The sequence below is a fragment of the Centruroides sculpturatus genome, unplaced genomic scaffold, assembly GCF_000671375.1.
Source record: "Centruroides sculpturatus isolate CEXI.00-Female unplaced genomic scaffold, Cexi_2.0 scaffold807, whole genome shotgun sequence".
In the NCBI taxonomy this organism is placed as follows: Eukaryota; Metazoa; Arthropoda; class Arachnida; order Scorpiones; family Buthidae; genus Centruroides; species Centruroides sculpturatus.
The window spans coordinates 46,625-68,504 of NW_019384926.1; the positions used below are offsets into that span (position 1 = coordinate 46,625).

The window sequence follows — 21,880 nt, forward strand, 5'->3', positions numbered from 1 at the left end:
TCCAGACATTTTTGGATCACTTTGTTTGAACTAAGCAATTCAAAAAATTAATTTCCTGATTGAGTAAATTTAAAAAGTGTGCAATTCATTTAATCTTGAATTTATAATTTTGTTAATTTTAGATAATGCTCCTGGTCACCCTACAAAATCTAATGATTTGATTCAAAATATTGGTCATTTTTTCACTGTGTGATATGACTTCATTATTCCAGCTTATGGACCACAGTAATGCATATAAATACATATAAAGTGTACTTCCTACATAAAACATTTCACCAGTCAATTGAAAAGACAACAGGAGAAAAATCTTTGTTAGAGTTTTAGGAAAATTTTAGAATAATAAATGTTCTTGAAAACATTGATGAAATGGAAAAGAAATTGTTATAACTAACATGAGAGTTGTTTGGCAAAAATTTATTTCTGAATGTGCAAATGATTTCCAATGAATTTGACTCCAGAACTAACAGTATTGAAGAAGAAATTATGCAACTTGTATTGGATTTAGAATTAACTAAAATAGATTAGGAAGATATTCAAGAATTGTTCAAGTTCCATGATGATGACCTTATTGCAATTCTTACTACTATGAGGATAATTTTGGGATACATACATTATTCTTCAAATTACAATAAATATAAATATTATATTTGATATAATTTGATTTCATTAAGCATACACTGTAATTTCAATTTATATACCATAAATTGGGAGATAGAATTTTAAATATTAACTATATCTATATCTATAGTTTTTATAATAGTTAATAGGTTTTAAAAATAAAATCTTAAATATATTTTTATAGGAATATGACTTATCACCTCAGTTATTTCAAGGAATGAGTGGAAAAATTTTATTATTTGAAAAAGCTGTTGGACCTGGAGAGTAAGTTTGAATTTAAAAATAATTTATATGTAAATTATACACTAAAGTTGAGTCATTACACTATTTAAAGATACTACAAATATCTTACAATAGAAAACAGATATGCATTAGCAATACACTAATTACTAGCAAAAAAAATAGAAAGTTAATTAATTAATGATTGGTAAATATAATTAATAGAAAGTTATTTCAAATTATTGAAATAGTAACTTGTCACTGTATGATAACATATTTTAAAGCATTTGCCTAGACATATATGACCAGAAGTTGTGATGTACTTCCAGTCAGTATTATCATGATACTGGAGCTGCCATTACAATTAATATTCTTTATTGATACAATACAATATCTAGCATGAAAAACATTCTATAATTACAGAATGTTTTTCATGCTAGATAGTATACAGTATCGATAAAGGATTCTAATTAAGTACAATACCAAGTATACAACTTGATTTAAATTTTCTTGAAGTCTTTTGTCTTGGAACAGTAGAAATGATTAACTTGCAAAACAGTTTCTTAAGCAAATATTCCATGACCTACATTATATATTGTAGGCATCAAATAATTGTTATATACTGTATTATATATTTGGAACTGTAAGTTTACATTTCATCTTCCCTTCTACATAACAACAAATATACACTTTACATTTTATCATATCTTTCATTATAAGTAATTATAATTCATTATAAAATTATCTAGAAAATTGTATTTTAATGTTATATACATTTATCTTTAATTTATTCTTTGTAAACATTCCCTTCTCATCTAATGTAATTAGTATAATACAGTTGAACTTCAAAGTTCTATACAGTCAACCCCCCTATAATGCGGTAGATACGTTCCACTTTATAAGAATTTCACATTGTAGGAATCCTTAAATACATGAGCCAATCACAGCCTGGCATGTGTGCAGTTTATGGACTACAGCTGTTTGAAACGTTTTCTTCCATAAAACTAATCAATTCTAGACTAATTTGACTCAACATTTCCAAAACACATATAATTTTTTGGGAATAATCCATATAAACTATGCTATAAACAAAAAATTGTAGAATTACTTACCGAGTGTGCACCATTTGACGATGCCATTGCTTAAGCTTGTTTTCACCGCGGAGCAGCGCACCAAATGGCGGGCGAGTTTTCTGATAAGTTATTTTTCTGTGAAAAATTTGTTGAACTTTGGAGACATCATTAATAGAAGTAATTTTTATGGCCATTGAATAAGAAATGTTTTTTCACAAGAAATGTATAAAATTACAGTACTGTATTAGACTTACAGTACCTAATATATACTGTACAGACGATAGTAAACTCAACTTACCCGCCTAAACTCTCTGTAGCGTGTAAGTAGTTCAGCTGCTCGTCCACTATTGGTCCAGATTCGACCAATCCTGTTAGCGATGATGTTTTACCGCATTTTATGAGTCTCTTTTAGCATCTTTATACGAATACAATCGCAATTTTTTCGCCATGATATACAAATTTGCATTATATGAACCTGCGTTATAGGGGGTCAACTGTATTATAATTTTTTTTTAATGAATGTTTCTATGGAACATTGAAAATATGTCTTTTTTACATTTAAATGTATGTCTAGCTAATGAAGTTTAATTTTTATATAACAAATATTTTAAAGCTAAGACTATAATTAAATTTACTTGTATTTTAGAATCTTGAGAAAAAAAATGACATTTTAATATATTTCAGTACTGTATATTCCCCAATTAAAAATGTAGTGGATATCCCTAATAATATGGTTCTAAGGTAAGAATAATTCTATTCTTATAAAGAAAAACTTACAATAATATAGTAAAATTATAATTTCTTTATTTCTTTGTATTTGTTGTAGCATGAGATTTAGAAATCCACTTTATGAAGAGGATTATATTTTCAAATCAGTGTTGTTACCAAATGCTAAGTATGTATTAAAATTAAATTTATCATATTATAATATATTGTATATTATTTTATACATTGTAATATTTCATTTGCATTTTTATTTAGAATACCACCACCCACCTTAAAACCAGAAGATTTTGAACGTAATCGAGAATGGAGACCTCAGATAGGCATGTCACCTGCAAATCAGAGAGCATCGCTTGATATATCAGGAAGAAAAGCCTTAAAGTAATTATTTTACTTCATTTGTTTATTTTTATTTGTAAATATTCACTTTCATTATTCTATTAAAATCATAACAATTATGGTAAATTCTTTAATAGGTTTGCATTTATAATGTTGTTATGATAAATAGTTTAACATTGAATATCAATACCTCCTATCCTAATACGGTACTTAAAATGTCGTAAAAGCATTGAAGTGAAGGTAGTGTTACTATAAAATGTCAAATTTCATATGGAATAAAAATCAATTTTAAAAAGTAAAAGAACTTTACTGTGAATTGCAAATTAGATTTTTTTTAAAATGAAGACGTTATATTAAGAAAGTATAATTTTTAATTATTTTGTTAGTCTGAAAATTTTATTTAGTAAATTTTATTTAAAACTTAAAATTACAATTCTGTCTTCATTTAAATTATTAACAGGAATTATTTTTAATTAATATGCATTGTAGATATTCAATGTTTAATTCAAGGCTCAAACTCGTTTTATGTTTAATTCGAGGCTCAAAAACCGGTTTTTTTAATTGGGAAAACCTGGCTTTCAAATTATATAAATTTCTCCAAAAAACTGGTTTTTCAAAACCGGATTTTAAAAACTGACAAATCCTAGTGACCTGCATGTACTGTACTCTCTCCCAAATGGATGATGATCGGTTAACATATATATTTAGATTGTATGACTCGTTCACTGTTAGCAGCCAATTCCAACACTTCTCATACATATGTAACTTAAGTCTGTATGAAACTTTATATTCAAATTACTTTGTTTTCTTCTATGGAAAAAATTACTTAATTGTGTCAATACCAAAGTTGCCATCCCAGGAAAAGCAAATGGGCTGACAGGCTAAGCTAAAAGGGCTGACGAGTGAAAGTTATCTTACTCGCATAATATTTGGGTCAATATAGTATAAATATATAAGTACTTACAATATGATGAAGGCACAGAACTTTATTAAAAAGTAGAGATGCCAAAGAAAACTGTCTATTTATACTGTTTTTAAAACCATCATTAGTCAACTGGCTTTTGTTTTTCAAATCAATCACAGCAAGAAATTTAAGATTTTGGGAAGGATTAATTTTTGAATTCAAATTCAAAAGTGTTTACAAGTGAAATTTGCCAGCCAATCAAAAACATAATTTCAATTTCTGAAGATTACTTCAGAAGTTGAATTGGAAAATCAGTTAGAAATCATTTAACTGTCAATACTGAAATCAAACTTAAGAATTTCATTTGTAATTTTGTGCAAACACTTGAAAAAAGGCAGAAAATGGTGCTAATTGAGGGAAATGATGAAAAGGAGGAAAGGTTAGAAAAGAGTGTAAAATAGGGGTTAAAAATTTGGTTTAAATGGTTGGGAGGTCTTATCCTGATGATTGGTTAATTTTGGAGGGACATTATCCCCCAAAATAAGACCTGCATTAAAACTAGTGCAGCCAAGATTTATAAGCTTAATGATTACATATTCATTTATTAAAAGCAGTTTTACTTCATCCTGTTTGTTTTCTTCTTAGTAACTATCTTAACTAACTATTATTTTCTTATTATTAAATAAAGAAATGCATAACTTATATGTTTGCTTTCTTATGTTATACTCACTTCTTTCATCTAGTATTAGGTTTTTTGTATTGACAAATAACTTAATCAATGCTTTCATTTATTTCATATTAATTAATTTAGAATTATTGGTTGATAGTAAATAACTGTTCTATAGAAGTTTAATATATGTGAATAATTTTGGTAAAATGATTGGATTAATAAGATATAAATTTTCACTTAAAAAAAAAACAATGGAAAAGCTTGTCCCAATTTACAAGAAGTTTTCTGGAACAACATATGCCCATAAATTGGGATTATACTATTTTATTGAATTCCTGAAGTTTTTCATGAAAGGTTACATTTTATATTACAACTCGTTTATAATAAATTGATTTAAAAATATATTTTATTGAAAGTACCATTATTGGTAAAAAATGCATTTATTGGGGATTTGTGGATCTTTGGGATGTTGGAGCATATTCCATAGCTGTTGTCTAATCTCTGACAATATTTTTATGCTACCTTTTTTAGTGATGGCTATTGTCTTTGACTTGTCATTTAAATAAGTGTTTATGAAATTTTCCTAACAATGGAAAACTTAGTTTTTGTGAATGATTTTTTGTTTGTTTGTTTACATTTATTTTTGAATTGTAATAAATTATGTAAAAAAAATAACATAGTTTCAAATCAGTGTTGTTACCAAATGCTAAGTATGTATTAAAATTAAATTTATCATATTATAATATATTGTATATTATTTTATACATTGTAATATTTCATTTGCATTTTTATTTAGAATACCACCACCCACCTTAAAACCAGAAGATTTTGAACGTAATCGAGAATGGAGACCTCAGATAGGCATGTCACCTGCAAATCAGAGAGCATCGCTTGATATATCAGGAAGAAAAGCCTTAAAGTAATTATTTTACTTCATTTGTTTATTTTTATTTGTAAATATTCACTTTCATTATTCTATTAAAATCATAACAATTATGGTAAATTCTTTAATAGGTTTGCATTTATAATGTTGTTATGATAAATAGTTTAACATTGAATATCAATACCTCCTATCCTAATACGGTACTTAAAATGTCGTAAAAGCATTGAAGTGAAGGTAGTGTTACTATAAAATGTCAAATTTCATATGGAATAAAAATCAATTTTAAAAAGTAAAAGAACTTTACTGTGAATTGCAAATTAGATTTTTTTTAAAATGAAGACGTTATATTAAGAAAGTATAATTTTTAATTATTTTGTTAGTCTGAAAATTTTANCTCTTATCTTTGTTTTTATATCTTAATTTTGTCATCTCTTCCAATTTTAAAAGAACTTGGAGTTTGCTAGGTAATGATTATGAATTCATCAAACATTTTGCTTGTTTTTTCTTATGATACAACAAAGAAAAATTACTGTTATTCAGAATATACTTTTAGACTTAAAAAATAAATTTTATTTGGCTAATAATTTTTTTCATTATATATCATAATACAATTTTTTTTAATATGTTAACTTTGACAATAAAAATAATTTTTATTTTCTATTGATCCTTTTGATCTTGTTAATTCTTGTCATTGATTTACTGTTTTTTTTTAATTGAAATTTTAAATATTTAGATACTCAGATGACTTTCATATGACTTGTTTAATTTAAATTATTTTGTAAATTAAAAATTATTAAATAATAATACAGGTTGGCCAATGATCGGTTTTCAACATCTGATGGTCTGGCATATGTTTTATTCAGACAGAATTATATGAGATCACTTAAAAGCTCTGTTGGTCTGGTAAAACTGTTAATTTGGCAAGGCTTTTGAATTAAGAGTACAGTAAACCATCAATAACTCAAACTAATAGGGAGTGAAAGTTATCCAAGTTTGTGATAGATCGAGTTAAGGGAGTTTTCTCTTTGATGACGTGAAAAAAGATGAATATATACACAGTACAGTAATTTATTAAAATCAACTCTATACAGTTTTACTGAGTGATAGTAGGTTATACTTCTGAATTTAATATTAGTGAAAATGAGCTAAAAAATTTCATAACAGTTTAGTATCAGCAATATACAGTCTTTAGTGATTTACTGACTATAAAAATATAATGCCTGATATCCTAAAGACTTCCAGATATTGAAAAACTTCTGTTAATTATAATTTTTCTATTGTCAAGAAATTTTAAATTACTGTATGATTTTTCAAAAAAAATTCATCCATGTTAGTGGGGAGTTACTGTATTTGAAAATTGGTGATCATTCTGTATTTCGAAAATTTTGTAAAGTCTTACTGGTCCCTCAAAATATGTTTTCTTCAACATTTTTTGATTGTTTTAAAGTAGTGTGTTATTTATTTAAACAGCCATTGATGTACTTGAAACAAGCAGGAAAAGATAATATTTTGCTAAAATAAGATATATAGGAAGATTTTATTGTGGTGATTAGTTTTAAAATAAAGGTTTTGATGTAAAAATAGATAATGTGAAAAATATTTGTATTGAAATATTTCTAAAATTTTAGTGAGAAATCTTTATTTATAAAGTTGTATGAAATCATCATTAAAATTAAGATTTCTTCATCTGATAATGAGAATTAACCTGATAAGATGTTATTTTCTTAATATTTCTTCTTCCTTTTATTTTCAATAAATAAAAGGTTAAATATTTTATTTATTTTCAATAAATAAAATATTTAACCTTGGCTTCATTATTATATCAAAGATTAGGATTTTAAATACAAATAACATTTTTAACTTTTGATGTGTTTAGAAGCTCTTATAGAGATTCTAGTAAAAAAATAAATTTGTTTTAAAAATTTTAAATAAATGTTGATTATTTTTGATAATTTTTATTTATTTTTTATTTATTCTTTAGTTGGCATTTACCAAAAGGTGGAGCACAGTTTTATAATGCAGTACCTCCCTCATATGATTCTCGATCACAAGGAAGGAATCAGTATCGAAATAATTCTAGATCTCATTATCATTCTTCTTATTATGAAGAAGAAAGAAATATGTATAATAGTTATAATGCAAGTAAGTATCTAATGTAATTTTTTTTTTATGTTCTAAGATTTTAATCTTTATTATAATATGAAAAAATCTAAATTTCATATTTTTTAATTGGGAATATAATGGTGGTGATATGATATGTAAAAACTAACAAAAGCATNTTCCAATATCCTGCTTGTCTACATTACATCTCCTGTATCGATTAAGTTGACAATTTTGTCGACCTAACGATACAGCGATAGGCTCTTCTTGATGAGAATCGGTATATTATAATAATATAATTGTTATGTATTATTTTAAAATCTATATATACAGTAATTAATAAGAGATGTCCATAAATTATATAATGAAGATGTGGATGGGTGTGCAGGTAATTGTTACAATATGTTATAAAGATTGATGGTGTTTACAAAAACATTATATAATGCTAGGGTCTTGACATTGGCTAACAAAATGATTTAATTTTGTTACTGAAGAGTTGCATAGCAAACTAATATTTATGCCACTAATTTATGTTATATGTGTAATTAATAATATAACATTCAGTATCCACATACTGTGTATTATTCCTTAGTACAGTTAAAAGGGTTGTTTGAGGATATGTGTTGTTTAATTTTTAGAGAGGGGTATGTGTGACAGTATTATGGAGCATTACAAGGGTGTGGAATGGTAGTTGAAAAGTATAAAAATAGTTTTATGTACTTTATGGATGATCCCAGATATTGAAAGAACTGTTTTTTAAGCTAAAACATCTTCAATATATAATAGCAGTTTGAATAAATATATGTGAAAATTGTCATTATTTATAATAATAGAACAAAGACAAATTTTAAATTTTCTTTTGGGGTAAAAAAAAATGCATTTTAAACATAATCTTTAAACAATGATAAAATCTGGAATGACAACTATCAGGTTTTTGAAAAAGCATTTTGATTTCAAAATTAAAAATGATGTTGATAGTGCTCTTTGTAAGCAGAGGAAGTATTATGAAGACTTTATTCTGCTCAATCAGATAATAAATAAGGAAGATGATACATTTTTTTTTTAATTACCTGATGAAATAATTCACTAAATAAATTCTTAGTTTCAGAAAAAATAAATTAATTCTTGCTGTTTTAGAATGTTCATTCTTATTCAACATTAGTAATTATGATTTTGGCAGAGCACATGATTACAAAGCTAAATTCTCATTTTTATTTCTCTAATTTATATTCTTCAGACTGTTTCCTATTTGAAACCAAGTCAAAGAGAGTGTTTTAAAGATAAAAAAGATATTGTGTGCAATGTGAATTGATGGTAATAAATTGAAATTAATTTAAAATATTTCTGTGACCGAAGGGTCGGCTCCTCCTCGATGCCTTGTCAGGATGACACCGCCGTGTCTTGTTCACACGAGCGGTCACGTAAAGGAGCGATCAGATTCTGGATGGAGGGAGTGAGAGATAGCACACTGGAAGTTATTCTTTCAGAAACTAGATTAACATAACAATTGTTTAATGGGAAACACTAGGAAATACATATCTCACAATATGTCAATAGATTCGATAGTAAGGTTTTAATGACCTTTCTTGAGAGAGAGAGCTTACAATAGTTCACGTGGCAATAAATACCTGGAGTTTGCTTAATTCTTGTATTGCTGATAATTGATAATCAAGTTCTTGACTTAATCCAAAGTTCTGGCGACGACGTTAATTCAAGTTTCTTTGGCACTTAATAAATCCTGTTGCAAATAATCCCAATAGGAGGCATGTAATAGGTTCTATTGCAAATAATCCAAATAGGAGGCATGAAAAAAGTTTGGTTGTGATCTGATGACTTCTATCCAGAGGAACGGTGGTGACTGTGTCGAAAATCTGTCTGTAGCTATATTCATTTGACAACTTTGCAATAATAGGTCGGAAGGTTATGTGAAAGCATCTTTTAGCAACTGAGAACTTGCTGAGTGATTAACTCCCAGGTGTGAAATTTGATACTTACTTGCTAAAATAGTATTGCTAATGATTTAGGTCAGGCTGTAGGTTAATAAACACAGCTGAGTCTCACATTTCTAATTGTATATTTTATGGCATATAAGACATGTTCCCTCTTTCAGCATGAATATTTAGAAAAAAAAATTTAGTGTATTTACCTGTAGCCTACTAAAGGCAGTTTGGGAAATTCATTAGCCTATGGGAGATCACAACTTCATATATAAGACAGGGTAGTTTTAACAAGGACAATATAAGACACAAAATATATATATATATATATGTATAAAATTTGTCTTATATGCTGCCAAATTCTTTGAGCAAACACAGCTGCGTGTAGCTTATTAAAAAGATTAAGCATTATAAAAGCTATTTTTTATTCTAATATGTGATTTTCTATAAATTTAATTATCAAACCACTTACTGCTTTTATCATCATATGCATCAAACAATATATTAAAAAAAAATAAACATTAGAATTAGGATTACTTTTAAGATATATCAACATTTTTATTTTATATTTAACACATAACATACATAATGTATGCTTTATTAATACTTTATATATTAAACATAAAACATGAAATTTAATTAGTAAGACCCCGCTTAATGCGGGGGTTGCATTCCTGCATTAATTAATTAAGTGGGGTCTAATTCCTAGATGACAAAGCGCTAAGCGAAACAGCGTTAGACGAGACCATTTTAACATAGAGTGAATAGGGATAGGGGAACACATGACTGAAAAAAAAATTTACTTTAAATTATTTTTATATTAATTTGTATAATAATATATGTTAAATAACATATGACAAATGCACACAGAAATGTATAATAATTATTAATTAGTTCATTTTTTGTGACAAAGGTACTGATGTTTCTGAAAAAATTTTTTTTGCAATAAAGTTGTGAAGTTTTATTTGTCGCTTTTTTCTCTCCTTAAGCAAATGTCGGTAGCAGAAGATTGCATTCAAAACACCTCATTTTGCTTTTGCACTCCTTTCAAAATCTAGATCATTCGCTACAATTTGATCAACGATTTCAGTTATCATTACCAAACTTTTACTAAAGAAATCTGTAGCAAATTCTTTGGGTTCTTCGTTTTCAGAATTTCTGTTTTCCAGTGTTACATGAATTCCTTGTTCTGCCAGTTCTTGAAGTCATCGTTGGTAAGGCTCTTACCAGAAACCTGCAGTAATTTTCCAATATCCTGCTTGTCTACATTACATCTCCTGTATCGATTAAGTTGACAATTTTGTCGACCTAACGATACAGCGATAGGCTCTTCTTGATGAGAATTCTTGGATACCTTCAGCCATAACTTCTTCCACACTTCGTTATGCATTTATCAGTTAATTCTTGCCAAGCCAAGCACTATTTCCTATGTCATCCATGATGTTATATTTTTTCCAAAATTGCACAAAACAAACATGGATTTAGGGGAAGTACAGTACTATGACGAATTGCCACCTTTTGCTGATTGGTTCATGTTTGGGAATAATCATATATACGAATCAATGAAATGCTGTATTACTTTGAATCAGCATAAATTTGAGCATTTTTTAGGTGTCAAGCAGATTGCATTATATTGAATCAGCATTAAGCGAGGCAGCATTTAGCAGGGTCTTACTGTATTTTTAAGTATAATTGGATTATGTACTGTACTTTAATTTTATTTAACTTTCTTCTATTAATTATTATGTTGAAGAAAACCATAAGCAAAAGCTCTTCATAAATAATATAAGACTATAAAAAAACTTTATATTAATAAATATTAAAATATTTTTATTGATGCATTTGATTTAAGTGCTACATATCAATAATTTTAAATCAAATTTTCAGTTCTGCCAATTTTAATATTCAAATTCTTCAATAAATATTTATAATAAAATATTTAAAACTAACATACTACATTTAAAAAAATAATAATGATTATTGAAAAATTTATTTATAATAACAGTTTTTAATATAGTACATTCATAACATGTAAATCTTTTTATCTCAGAATTGACTTATTGCTTTGAATTATTGTTTTTGCTATTAAACATGACATAATTAATTCATTAAGAAAGAATGAGAACTGATTAGCTAAATTTATTATTTTTAAATATATAATTTCAAATCATACAGGTGCTTTTTGGCTTAGGTTTCTTCATTATCCTGCTTATCTATACTAATATTATAAAGAGGTAATGTTTGTAAGTATGTATACAGTATATGTAAGTTTGTTTGCAGCAGGTAATCTCCGAAACTACTCATCCAATTTCAAAAATTCTTTCACCAATATTTAGAATGGCACCTCAGGGTGGACATAGGCTGTATATTATTCCATTAAACATTCATATAAATTAAAATATATAATCTAGGTTAAGGCTTTTATGTCCAACAGATGGCGCTACGAGTACGACGACCTAAGTTTGCTTTTCTGTGAAAATGAACTAAAGCAGATCATCTTCTCTCTATCTATATAAATAAAAATGTAACGTTCGTTTGTTCCTACCGATTCCTTTGAATTTTTGACACTGCATTCGAATACGCACGTGTTTTTATATAATATACATGTCGAAATTCAACCCCACTGAAGGGAGATGGTTAGGTTTAAGGCTTACGGTAAAGAACTCTGCTTCTATTTATACTATTTTAGATGCGGGTTTTTGCGTTTTTGATTGTGTTTTAATAGGGTACGTCAAGAGAATGTACACTAAGAAGAAATTTTTCGAAAAATTCCCCCCACGGGGGAAGTGTTATACATTTATAATAGATACATTTTGAGCCACAACAACGCGTGGCGGGGTCTGCTAGTATTATATAATTTCATATATTATCACAAGCAAACATATTAAAGAATTCTAATCACTATGAATTTACCTTATGCTTAAAATACAATAAAGTAATAACATCCAAATTTTGTTTAGACACAATGAAAAAGTTTTCAGGTTAATAAGCAATATCAATCTATATCTATACTAATATTATAAAGAGGTAAAGTTTGTAAGTTTGGATGTAGGAGGTAATCTCTGAAACTACCCATTTGATTTCAAAAATTCTTTTACCAATATTTAGAATGGACCTTTAGGGTGGACATAGGCTGTATATTATTCTGTCAAACATTCATATAAATTAAAAGATATCATCTAGGTAAGCATTATATTTTTGGTGTCAGCAGGTGGAGAGAGGCAAGACATGTTCGTATACGAGATAGGTAACCATGTGGCGTGGTCGGCAAGATACACAGTGCACATGGCCGAACTTGTAGTATATAAAGTTGACACAGGGAACGCATGCACATAAGTTTGCTTTATTTGAACTCTTATGTTCAATTTTATGTTCAAATTTATATTTATGAATGATTCGAGAAGATTCGACTTATTTTTCAAATTTAGTAAACTAGAAGAAGAACCCAGAAGGGGTTATGAGAACGTTTGTTATTTATTACTTAGTGGTACTACGCACTAGTTAGTGGTTGCTGTGAATCTTAATTATCATTATCCCAGTGTGGTAAGCAGAATCTAAAAATTTTCTAATTAGTCTCGGAAGAGGGGGATCTAATTCTTGCACTCAGTGAAAACAGGTAAGATCGGCTATAATCTAATGATCTTAATTTTTGCTATTGTTTTTGTTTGAGCAACGCCGGGCTCATCTTCTAGTGAATAAATAAAGAATGTAATAAATGCCTTGTGTCCTATCAATTGCACTCCATTATGCTGAATAAATAAAATAAATAAGAAGACACGATTTCAAATTTGGGAAACTTAATAAGCCTTTATGAACTGAAAATATGCAGCCTAGGATTGCATGTTTTTGAAAAAAAGATCATCTTGAAGCATCTAGATGGTGTAATTGAACAATGTGCTTCAATGTTACGGATTTAATTTCGGACTTTTTTAGATTCTGGAGATAGTAATTTTTTCTAAATTTTAAATTATTAATCAAATTAAATTAAATTACCTAATTATTAAGATCACTAAGATAAGATATTGGAGTCTTATCTACTGATACTTCAAATAGAAAGTTTCTTCAGTTATTAACTGGTTTATTAACCAAGTTGTTTCTAAATTAAAATAACCAGGATTATTAGCTAGAAAAATATCATTTATATTTAGTTGTTTAAAATATTTCTTTTTTGATTTTTTCTTTTAAATTATTATTCATATTTTTGCAATATACTATGTATGATTAAAAAAGTATGAAATTAATGACTTCAGCTGCTGATGTAATCAATATAGAATATATAATACAGATTTAATTTTTGTAGTTTTAATACCATTTTCTTATTATTAAGATTAAAAAATAAAAATGAAGAGGGTTTGGATTCAAGTGTATTAAAAAATAAAATAATATTATTATTCAATATTTATAAAATGAACTATTTCTTAATTATTCATTTTATAAATATTTAATAATAATATTTTATAATAAATAATTTTTTATTCAATATTTACAATATTCGATGATAGATGGCACTAATAAAGATATTGATTGGGGTTAATATTTAATCTTATTGTAAATACTGTGTATTCTAAATAAGTAACTTAATTGATGGAATGAAATATAACAGAATATCATAAATGTGACCTGAAAAATTACAAATTATGAAACAAATAATTTAATCAACTTGATTAAATTGTTTGCATTAATGCTAACATTTTCAAAGAAACTTAACTTATGAAAATTAATAACTTAAATTATTGATTTGATTAAATTATTTTCTTCATGATACATGCAATATTTTAAAGAAATAATTTGATATTCTAGATTGAAATCTTAATGTAATACAAAATTACAGTGTAATGTAGATTAAATTAAATTAATATGTATTTAACTTGTTTATGTTTTATTACATCTGTTAGCTTTTTACATTACATTTTTATAAACCGAAGAAAATAGCTTTATTAATAATGTATTGTAACATTATTTGTTTATTAGTACTTTTTTTAAATTTGTAGAAAGTTTTCAATTTTTAAGACACATATAAAACAATAACAAAGAGAAGGAGAAGACTAACTTGATTCTTTATTTGCTGATAGATAATGGGAAGAAACTTAATTTCTTATTGACTAAATGAACAAATTTCTTTTGTTAATTAAACAAAAAGAAAGAAGTTATATTTTAAATGTGTTTTAAAAATGAATTACATAAAATTTGTTAAATTATAAATAATACTTAATTACTTTTTTGAGTAATCAAATAATAAATATACTGATTTAATTGTTATTTTTGTAGTTTTATTATATTTGATTTAAATCAATATGAATTTAATTGAAAGCAATGATTTATACTGATTTAAACTAAATTGTTCAAAACTTATGTTGATTTAAAATCATTAGCATAAATTTTCCCCTTAAGGGGATATTTGAATATTCAGTTTATGAATATTAGCAGTTATGAAATCACTGAAAAATTTTTAATTAAATAGAGGAAAATAGATATTAAAAATAGAATTTGTTTTTTCCATATTCATTTTCATTTAGTTTACAACAAATACTGGCAGAATGTTTTTAAAGAGAAAAATTTTGTATTTAACAGCATTATTATATCTTTTAGACTTTTCAATAACAATTCAAACGAATGCATGCTGATAATAACAAAAGAATTTATTATTTTTGATTTAATTTTTAAAATGTATTAACTCATGATTAAATATAATTTCACAGAATAAATAATACAAAATTAATTATTTTGGAATGTTTTAAAAATTTATAAAATGCAATTTACAGAAAAAAATTCTTGAATTTAATTTTAGAAGTTCATCTTAGTCAGTCAGTTTCATATATAATTTTGATTTGATATTTTATGGAATGAATTCTTTTTTTCTTAAAGATGGTTTTTCTTAATTTTTTACTGGTAGAAATAATTGAATTATATACTGATAAATACTTATATGTTAATAACTTACAAATATCTTTGAAAATTTAAAACTTATAACCGTTTTTTCACTTTATCATTATTTTTTGTTGTTAACATTTCTTATTTGCCTGTATTTATTATTCAAATTAGATCCAACTTACTGTATTTAAGTACTTTTTTCTGTTCTTAGATAATTGAAGCCATTGAACTGAATAAAATGGCATTTTTTATTTTTGAACAATTTACTTTTAATAAAAATGGTTAGTTTATCTCCTGGAGTTTAGAAGGAAATTTTTTATTTTTCTCAAAATAATTGGATTCTTGAGACATCTAAAAAATTAATTTTTTTTATGATATTCATTCTATAGAAAGTGATATAAACAGTCAATCAGTATTAAAATGATTTTATTTGAGTTAAAATTATGTTTTTTCCTAGCTAATGTTTTATTTTTATTTTAGTTAGTTTAAATAAAATTAAACTTTCATATTTTTGATATAATGTATTTAATTAAATGATTGATTAACACTAAAAATTATTTGTAGTTAATATATCCAAATGAATAATTTATTTAAGTGTTGCTTCAATGCTCTTTCTATTAGGATGATATACAAAATCTAGAGAACCCACTGTACTTCACGGTCCACCTCCGTCATTGGCTCGGAACACAAATAAGGATCTTTCATAGCGTGGACTGACCTGTTTGTCTTTACCTCGTCCACTGGCGGGGGAAAGGAGTGGGGGTGTTTGTTCAGTGCTCACACTCTCTCCTTTCATTCACCCGTCCACCAACCATTGTTCCGTTACTTAGGACAGAACAGGTCACTATCCTAGTCAGTCCCGTGTTTATTTTGGCAATCGAACATCCCAGTTGGATTTAGACTGGATTCTTCTGTTTATTATAGACCATGTCTGTTTCTCCATATAAAGAATTCTATCCAATTATTAAAGAGGGAAAAAAAGAAGCTTCTGCCCGAGTATCCCGCGGGTGTGCGACAATTAGTATCCACCGGGAAGTCTTTAATTGCCCTTTATACAGCTAATTTGCGACGATGTTTCCATAAAATAGTCACTGCTGTGGCTACGTGCCTCGTCGAACCAATCGTCCCTAGCCTTCATCGATCGTGAGCCGGGCACAAGTGGCCACTCCAAGCGGCACCCGGGGACCTGGCTAAAGCCTCCGTACATGCCGTTGCTAACCAGACGTCTGCAGGTCCATTCATCGGACGGCTAGCAACATCATGTACCCGTCTCCTCCCCCATAAGAATCGTCTGTAGAACGTGAGTCACTTGGTTCCCTATCGTTTCCCCAACTGCTCTGCTGCGCCCCATACTTTGAAGAGTAGTAGTCGATTCTCATTCGCGTCGATCATTGTTAATTAATAATTATATTTTTGGTTAGGACAGTGGGACGATGTACGATAGACTATCCCGGGTACAGCATCCGTAGTTCTTTTTTGCGACGCTAGATGTCGCTAGTTACTAAAGGTAAGGGTTTCGCCCGAGGTTCTCGGAGATGTAAAACGACTGATCGGACGGTCTTAATCAAGTGTTGTTCATAAAAGTGAAGATGTACTCAGCCTGGTACTCGTGCACCCGATAACCAGGAAGGCTCCACGGTCTTTCCGATGCTCTTATCCCGTCACTGAGACGACTCTTCTCACCTCTCGTCGCTGATGTTACACGACCCCCAAATCATCAAGCGAATGTTCGAGTGGCGACAGTACTACAGTCGCCTTCCCGTAATTAAAAACGTCAGACACACTTCGTATGACATAGTGCACGTTAGAACAGTTTCCAATACGCACCGAGCGGTTTTCATTTAATTGGCTCTCTTAACTCTTAAGTGGATGGATTAGCAAACGGTTTTAAGGTAATTACGTAGTCGTAATTACATCCGGCGGAAGCTCAATCGGCCGTGTTCTCTGGATTCACTAATCCACTTCTGTTCGACGCTTAACCGAAGTCGAGACTATGGTTTGTGTGCAAACATGTCTGTAGCAGACCAGGAGGATGTGCTGGTAGCATCCTATTGGGCTACTTAACATCGTTGGTTCGTGACTTATCTGTCGGTTATCTGATACGGGAGACCCACAGCATCAGTACCAGTCATTGTCCGATCCCCCATCATTAGCGCCGCGTTCCCAAGGTAGCTTTTTTTAATTGGAGGATCCGGGCTGTATTGTCTATACAGAGCGTATAATCAGATCTCTTCGGTTCTTTTAAACTGCACAATTCGAACCGTCTTTGCATTCCACAAACAACAGATGAAGATCAAATCGATTTCTACTACAGTTCCTATTGATTTTGGGATGTTTGCCTATCCGACGCCGCTAGATTGGGTTCATGCACCAAGACCCGTCTTCTTGCACGGCAGCCATTTAATAATCTCACTGCGACTTCATTACATGGACGAGTGGTACTTCAAGTGGTTGGGATCCAATATCAGACTTCACCGACTACGCGACCGCTTCCCTCTGTACGTTGTCCCGCTTTTCTTTTTTGAATGCAACCTTCTGTTAGAAGAATTTCTCAAATTTTGAGTCCGAATACCTTGTATGGGACACGTGTCATCTTTCCATCCCTGTTTGCAGAAGGAATGTAAGATTCTATAAATTCTTCTTTATATCAAAATCATTAATGCTGTTTTGTTGCTATGATTATCAGTGGTGGTCTTTAATTCATGCAGAACAAAACGTCTAACAGGTTTTTTATTCTTTTCGAATTTGGAACATTCTTTACAGTAAGGTAATGCCAAAAAGTTAAGAATTAGATAACTTTATAAGAAGTTAAGGTCAACTTTCTTCATAAAACTGCAAATAATAAATAATTTATTTTATAAAAAATAATTTAATATGAAATTTAATTGTAATGAAATTTACTCTGTGGCCTTATGCTTTCTGGAGTAATTTTGAAGTATTGATCGTGCTGTGTTATGTTTAAAAAAATGAAGAAATCGTTAATAAGTCTGTTTGGATCTTTCATATAACTATTCAGAATGTTTACTTTATCACTGACATAGCATTAAAATATCTTGTAATGCTATGTCTGTGATCTGTGTAATGCTACGTGTGTGCATTGTTAATTAAATAGAGTATAATTCCATAAATTTACTGTTTTAATTTATCAAAATTCGGATTTCATTTCTTTTTCTTTTCAGAATTTATTTTGTAAACTTGAAAGTTTAATATTGTAGACTCTGGAAAGAACTATGTTCTTTATAAAATTATTAAAACATTGAAAACTGAAAGAAAAAACACATCTTCAAATAACTTGTTATTTGAAGATGTGTTTTTTCTTTCAGTTTTCAATAATATAACTTAGACAAAAAGTAAAGGGCTGTTAATATATTTTATGTAATTTACAACTAATAAAATTAATTCCAGAATATAAGTGTTAAGCATTTTAATAGCTGACAATAAAGTGGCTTCTTTTTCTTTATTTTATCTTTATATTTAACAGAATTTAACTTCGTTAAATCAATTATGAATAATTAAATAGTGGTGTTTAACTTCTTGGGAAAATGTTATAATTATTTATCAATTATTAGTAAATTTTTACAGACCGTTTTTGAAATACTTTTACAGAATAGTTTAATGCTTTATTTTGCCTTCTAATTTCGAATATGTTATGCAGAACCTGTTTTAATGTAGACAAATACTAATAAAATACTGTTAATACGAAAATGTATCAGTCATACTGATAATTAAATGATAAGTGAGATGAGATGATGACAGTGAAAGTTCTTTTTTCGGTTTTAAAGGAATCACCTAATGATCGTATGGGCCATAATCACTTGTTCTATTAGCGAATTTAATGGTTAAATCCATTAAGCGATCACGCCCCATCCTCACATGTTCAGTGTAGGCATTGTAAGGAAAGTGCCCTCTTCTACTTTCCATGACGAAGGGTTGCGTCCACGCCAGATGACCATGCAGTTCATCATTGCCAACACCAGCTAGCAAATGGGCGTGAACATACCTGACCCAACCGAAATGTCAAAGTCAGTATCGAAGGATTACCAGTGACAGCTTTTTGTCATTTTGTTTAGTCTTTAACAAGCGGATCCTGTGGCCAGCTGGCCCTTATTGTCCTATCCTCCACAGGATCCTGTTTACCCTCCGATTCGAGTACTTATTCATGTCATCAAATATGTCCCCTTTCACCCAGATGTCCACATTGTCCGCGTGGAAAATTTCGTCGACGAGGACCCACTTCACCCACAAGTAGTTCGTTCGATTGTGGAGCGAGACTCCCTACCGTTTCGGTGCGGGACAGCCGACACAATAGTATTAAAAATGCGAGGATTAAATCAAAGGATTTATGGAGAAAAGCTACATTCTATCAGAATTGTTGTTGAATTCCCCTCAAAATCTGGTGTTTTCCGTATTCTGATTTTTAAGAATTGATTTTATGAATTCCGCATCTTTTCTCCTCTCCCCCACACAAACTCCTGACTGAGAAACAGAAAAATACTTTTCTTTCATTCTCTCCCTCCAACCTCGATCTGAAGAGACTCCAGGTTGTCGTGTACATACTGTCCCAACAACATAGCCAGAAAGAGATGTCGAGAGCACTTGAGACGGTTCCTCCCTCACTGCATCCCCAACCAACCCCATTCATTTGTATGATTCATTTTAGGTTTGGGTCCTAACCGTCCGGGCTACTGTTTCCTCAAGTGGATCCGTCTTTTGTAACCATAGCAACGGTCTCAGTACCCTGTCCACATCATCTGGACTGGTATCCCCCATTGCTTCTCTTCCCACCCCTCTTCTCCATCCATCACAAGTTAACTAGAGGTGCGTTTACCTCTACACTATGTGATGTTACAGTTACACCTGTTTACTGAACACTCAACGTAAAGTACGGCTCGCGATACGGAATATCAACCGGTCATAACGTGTGCGGTCAACCATTGTTTACACGTGTATAAGGTCCGCGAATGTCCGGAAATTAAAGCGGTTCAGATGACGAACTCGACTTATGTACCTAAGTAACAATTTTTTCCCTTTCCTTTTTTTCAGATAACAGCATGCATTCGAGATACTCGAATCACTCAAGAAATTCCTGGGCTTATCTTACGGAAACCAGGTAAGTTAGATTTGTTAAAGGATGTTTTTCACCATATCGCGATTTGGAGAGCCTGAAAAGTGGGTTCGTTAGTAAGCTACGAATAATCCACTTAGCTGCGATGCAAGTTAGAAATCTCATTTGTAACTCTGTAAAAGGGTTTTGTTTTTTATTATTATTACAGTAGGGGTTCGCCTCAGTGGACCGATCCTTATCGTCAGCAGTTCAGTCCCTATTATTCGACACAGGCACATTGGGATCCCAGAAATCAGCAATATCCCGAACATCGTCAACCATATTCGGTAAATCATTTTTAATTGCTGAACTATGCCATATTTTCTCTCCTAAATTCGTTCTGTTCTTGCAGGGAGCGGCTGGTGCACGGTACCCAAACGTCCATTCCACTTACTATCGAAGATAGAAATGAACAAAATTCGTCATGGATGTGTTTTGTTATATATAATAAATCATTTTTATCTTGTCTTCGATCACTTTTTTTTTGTAATAATTATATTGTGTAGAATGTAGGATCTGGTGAGTAGAAAGGGTATTTAGTATCCATTTATATCTATCCGCGGTAGGATCTGTGCGATTTAACTTTAATAACCCATCCATACCCAAGCACATTCCCTGTGGCGCATCCATTAGTTGGACATGGAGACAGCATTAAGTAGTTTTTCATCTTTCTCTATTCCTCTTCCTATAGGAGACTGTTTCGATGGTTTGGGAGAGACGTGCGTGTTTAGAGGGCATTCGGAGAGTATTTACCAAATGGATGGAAACTTGTAGATTAAGAGAAAGTGTTTAAGAAATATCGATTATTGTAGAACGTTCCCGGTTATATTTTTTTTTTTTAGAAATCGTGTTTCCGAGGTGATCCAATCACCGATTTCTTATTACGATTAGAATAATAAAATTTAATCGTAGATGAATTAGCTGAAAATGGACGTTTACGTTCGATACCTGAGAGTTTACGTATCCGCATTTTACTTTGTATCGATTCTCTTTCCGGTTCGCCTTCTTACGCGTTATCCAATTTAATTTTCGGAAGAAAAAACTTTAGCAAAATTAACGAACCGCTTTTGCAAGAACAATAGATTTTGAAGGAAACGAAAGACAAAAAGATGGCCACCGTCAATCTCTTCCAACCCCCTTTCTGGTCTCCTACCGTTTTTAATTTTCCCTAGCCTCTTTAGAACAGCAGCTGAAGTAGAGAGAGCACGTTTGAAATTGCCACTTGAACTTCCATTGTTTGACGTCATCACCTATTGGCTAGTGACGTCATATAGGAAGTCTTTTGTGTTCAAGCAGACCCCTATTCAAGCAGTCTGAAGGATAACGCAGCTCATTGTGTGGACGTACTTTTCCTTTACTTTTTTGCTCTTTCTTCTGCAATCTCAATCAGAAACTGGGTAGTTATTGTGTTGGACGGGGACTAAACAAAAGGCACGCTC

General features: G+C 29.8%; 2 protein-coding genes across 2 annotated transcripts in view; both read left to right on the forward strand.

Moving 5' to 3' along the window:
• Positions 1–3,033, forward strand: part of LOC111631922 (5'-3' exoribonuclease 2-like) — a gene marked incomplete at its 5' end in the record, with an annotated part of 48,005 nt that extends 44,972 nt beyond the window's left edge. The window contains 4 exons of the mRNA XM_023376261.1: positions 803–882; positions 2,595–2,651; positions 2,737–2,805; positions 2,892–3,033. Coding sequence (XP_023232029.1) covers positions 803–882; positions 2,595–2,651; positions 2,737–2,805; positions 2,892–3,018 — 333 coding nt within the window. The remainder of the gene's footprint in view (positions 1–802; positions 883–2,594; positions 2,652–2,736; positions 2,806–2,891) is intronic.
• A 1,244-nt stretch (positions 3,034–4,277) lies between these two features.
• LOC111631925 lies at positions 4,278–20,909 on the forward strand. The gene is made up of 7 exons (XM_023376263.1): positions 4,278–4,315; positions 5,227–5,256; positions 5,343–5,465; positions 7,411–7,571; positions 20,381–20,447; positions 20,611–20,728; positions 20,794–20,909. Exons 1-7 carry the CDS (start codon positions 4,278–4,280, stop codon positions 20,845–20,847), a joined length of 591 nt encoding a protein of 196 aa, XP_023232031.1. The 3' UTR covers positions 20,848–20,909.
• Positions 20,910–21,880: the final 971 nt, after the last annotated feature.

Bases quoted from the DNA above. Each gene is read 5' to 3' on its own strand.
- LOC111631925 (XM_023376263.1), top strand. From the start codon at position 4,278: ATGGTGCTAATTGAGGGAAATGATGAAAAGGAGGAAAG. The intron at 4,316-5,226 runs GTTAGAAAAGAG...AAAATAACATAG, and splicing joins AATGATGAAAAGGAGGAAAG to TTTCAAATCAGTGTTGTTAC. The intron at 5,466-7,410 runs GTAATTATTTTA...TTTATTCTTTAG, and splicing joins TCAGGAAGAAAAGCCTTAAA to TTGGCATTTACCAAAAGGTG.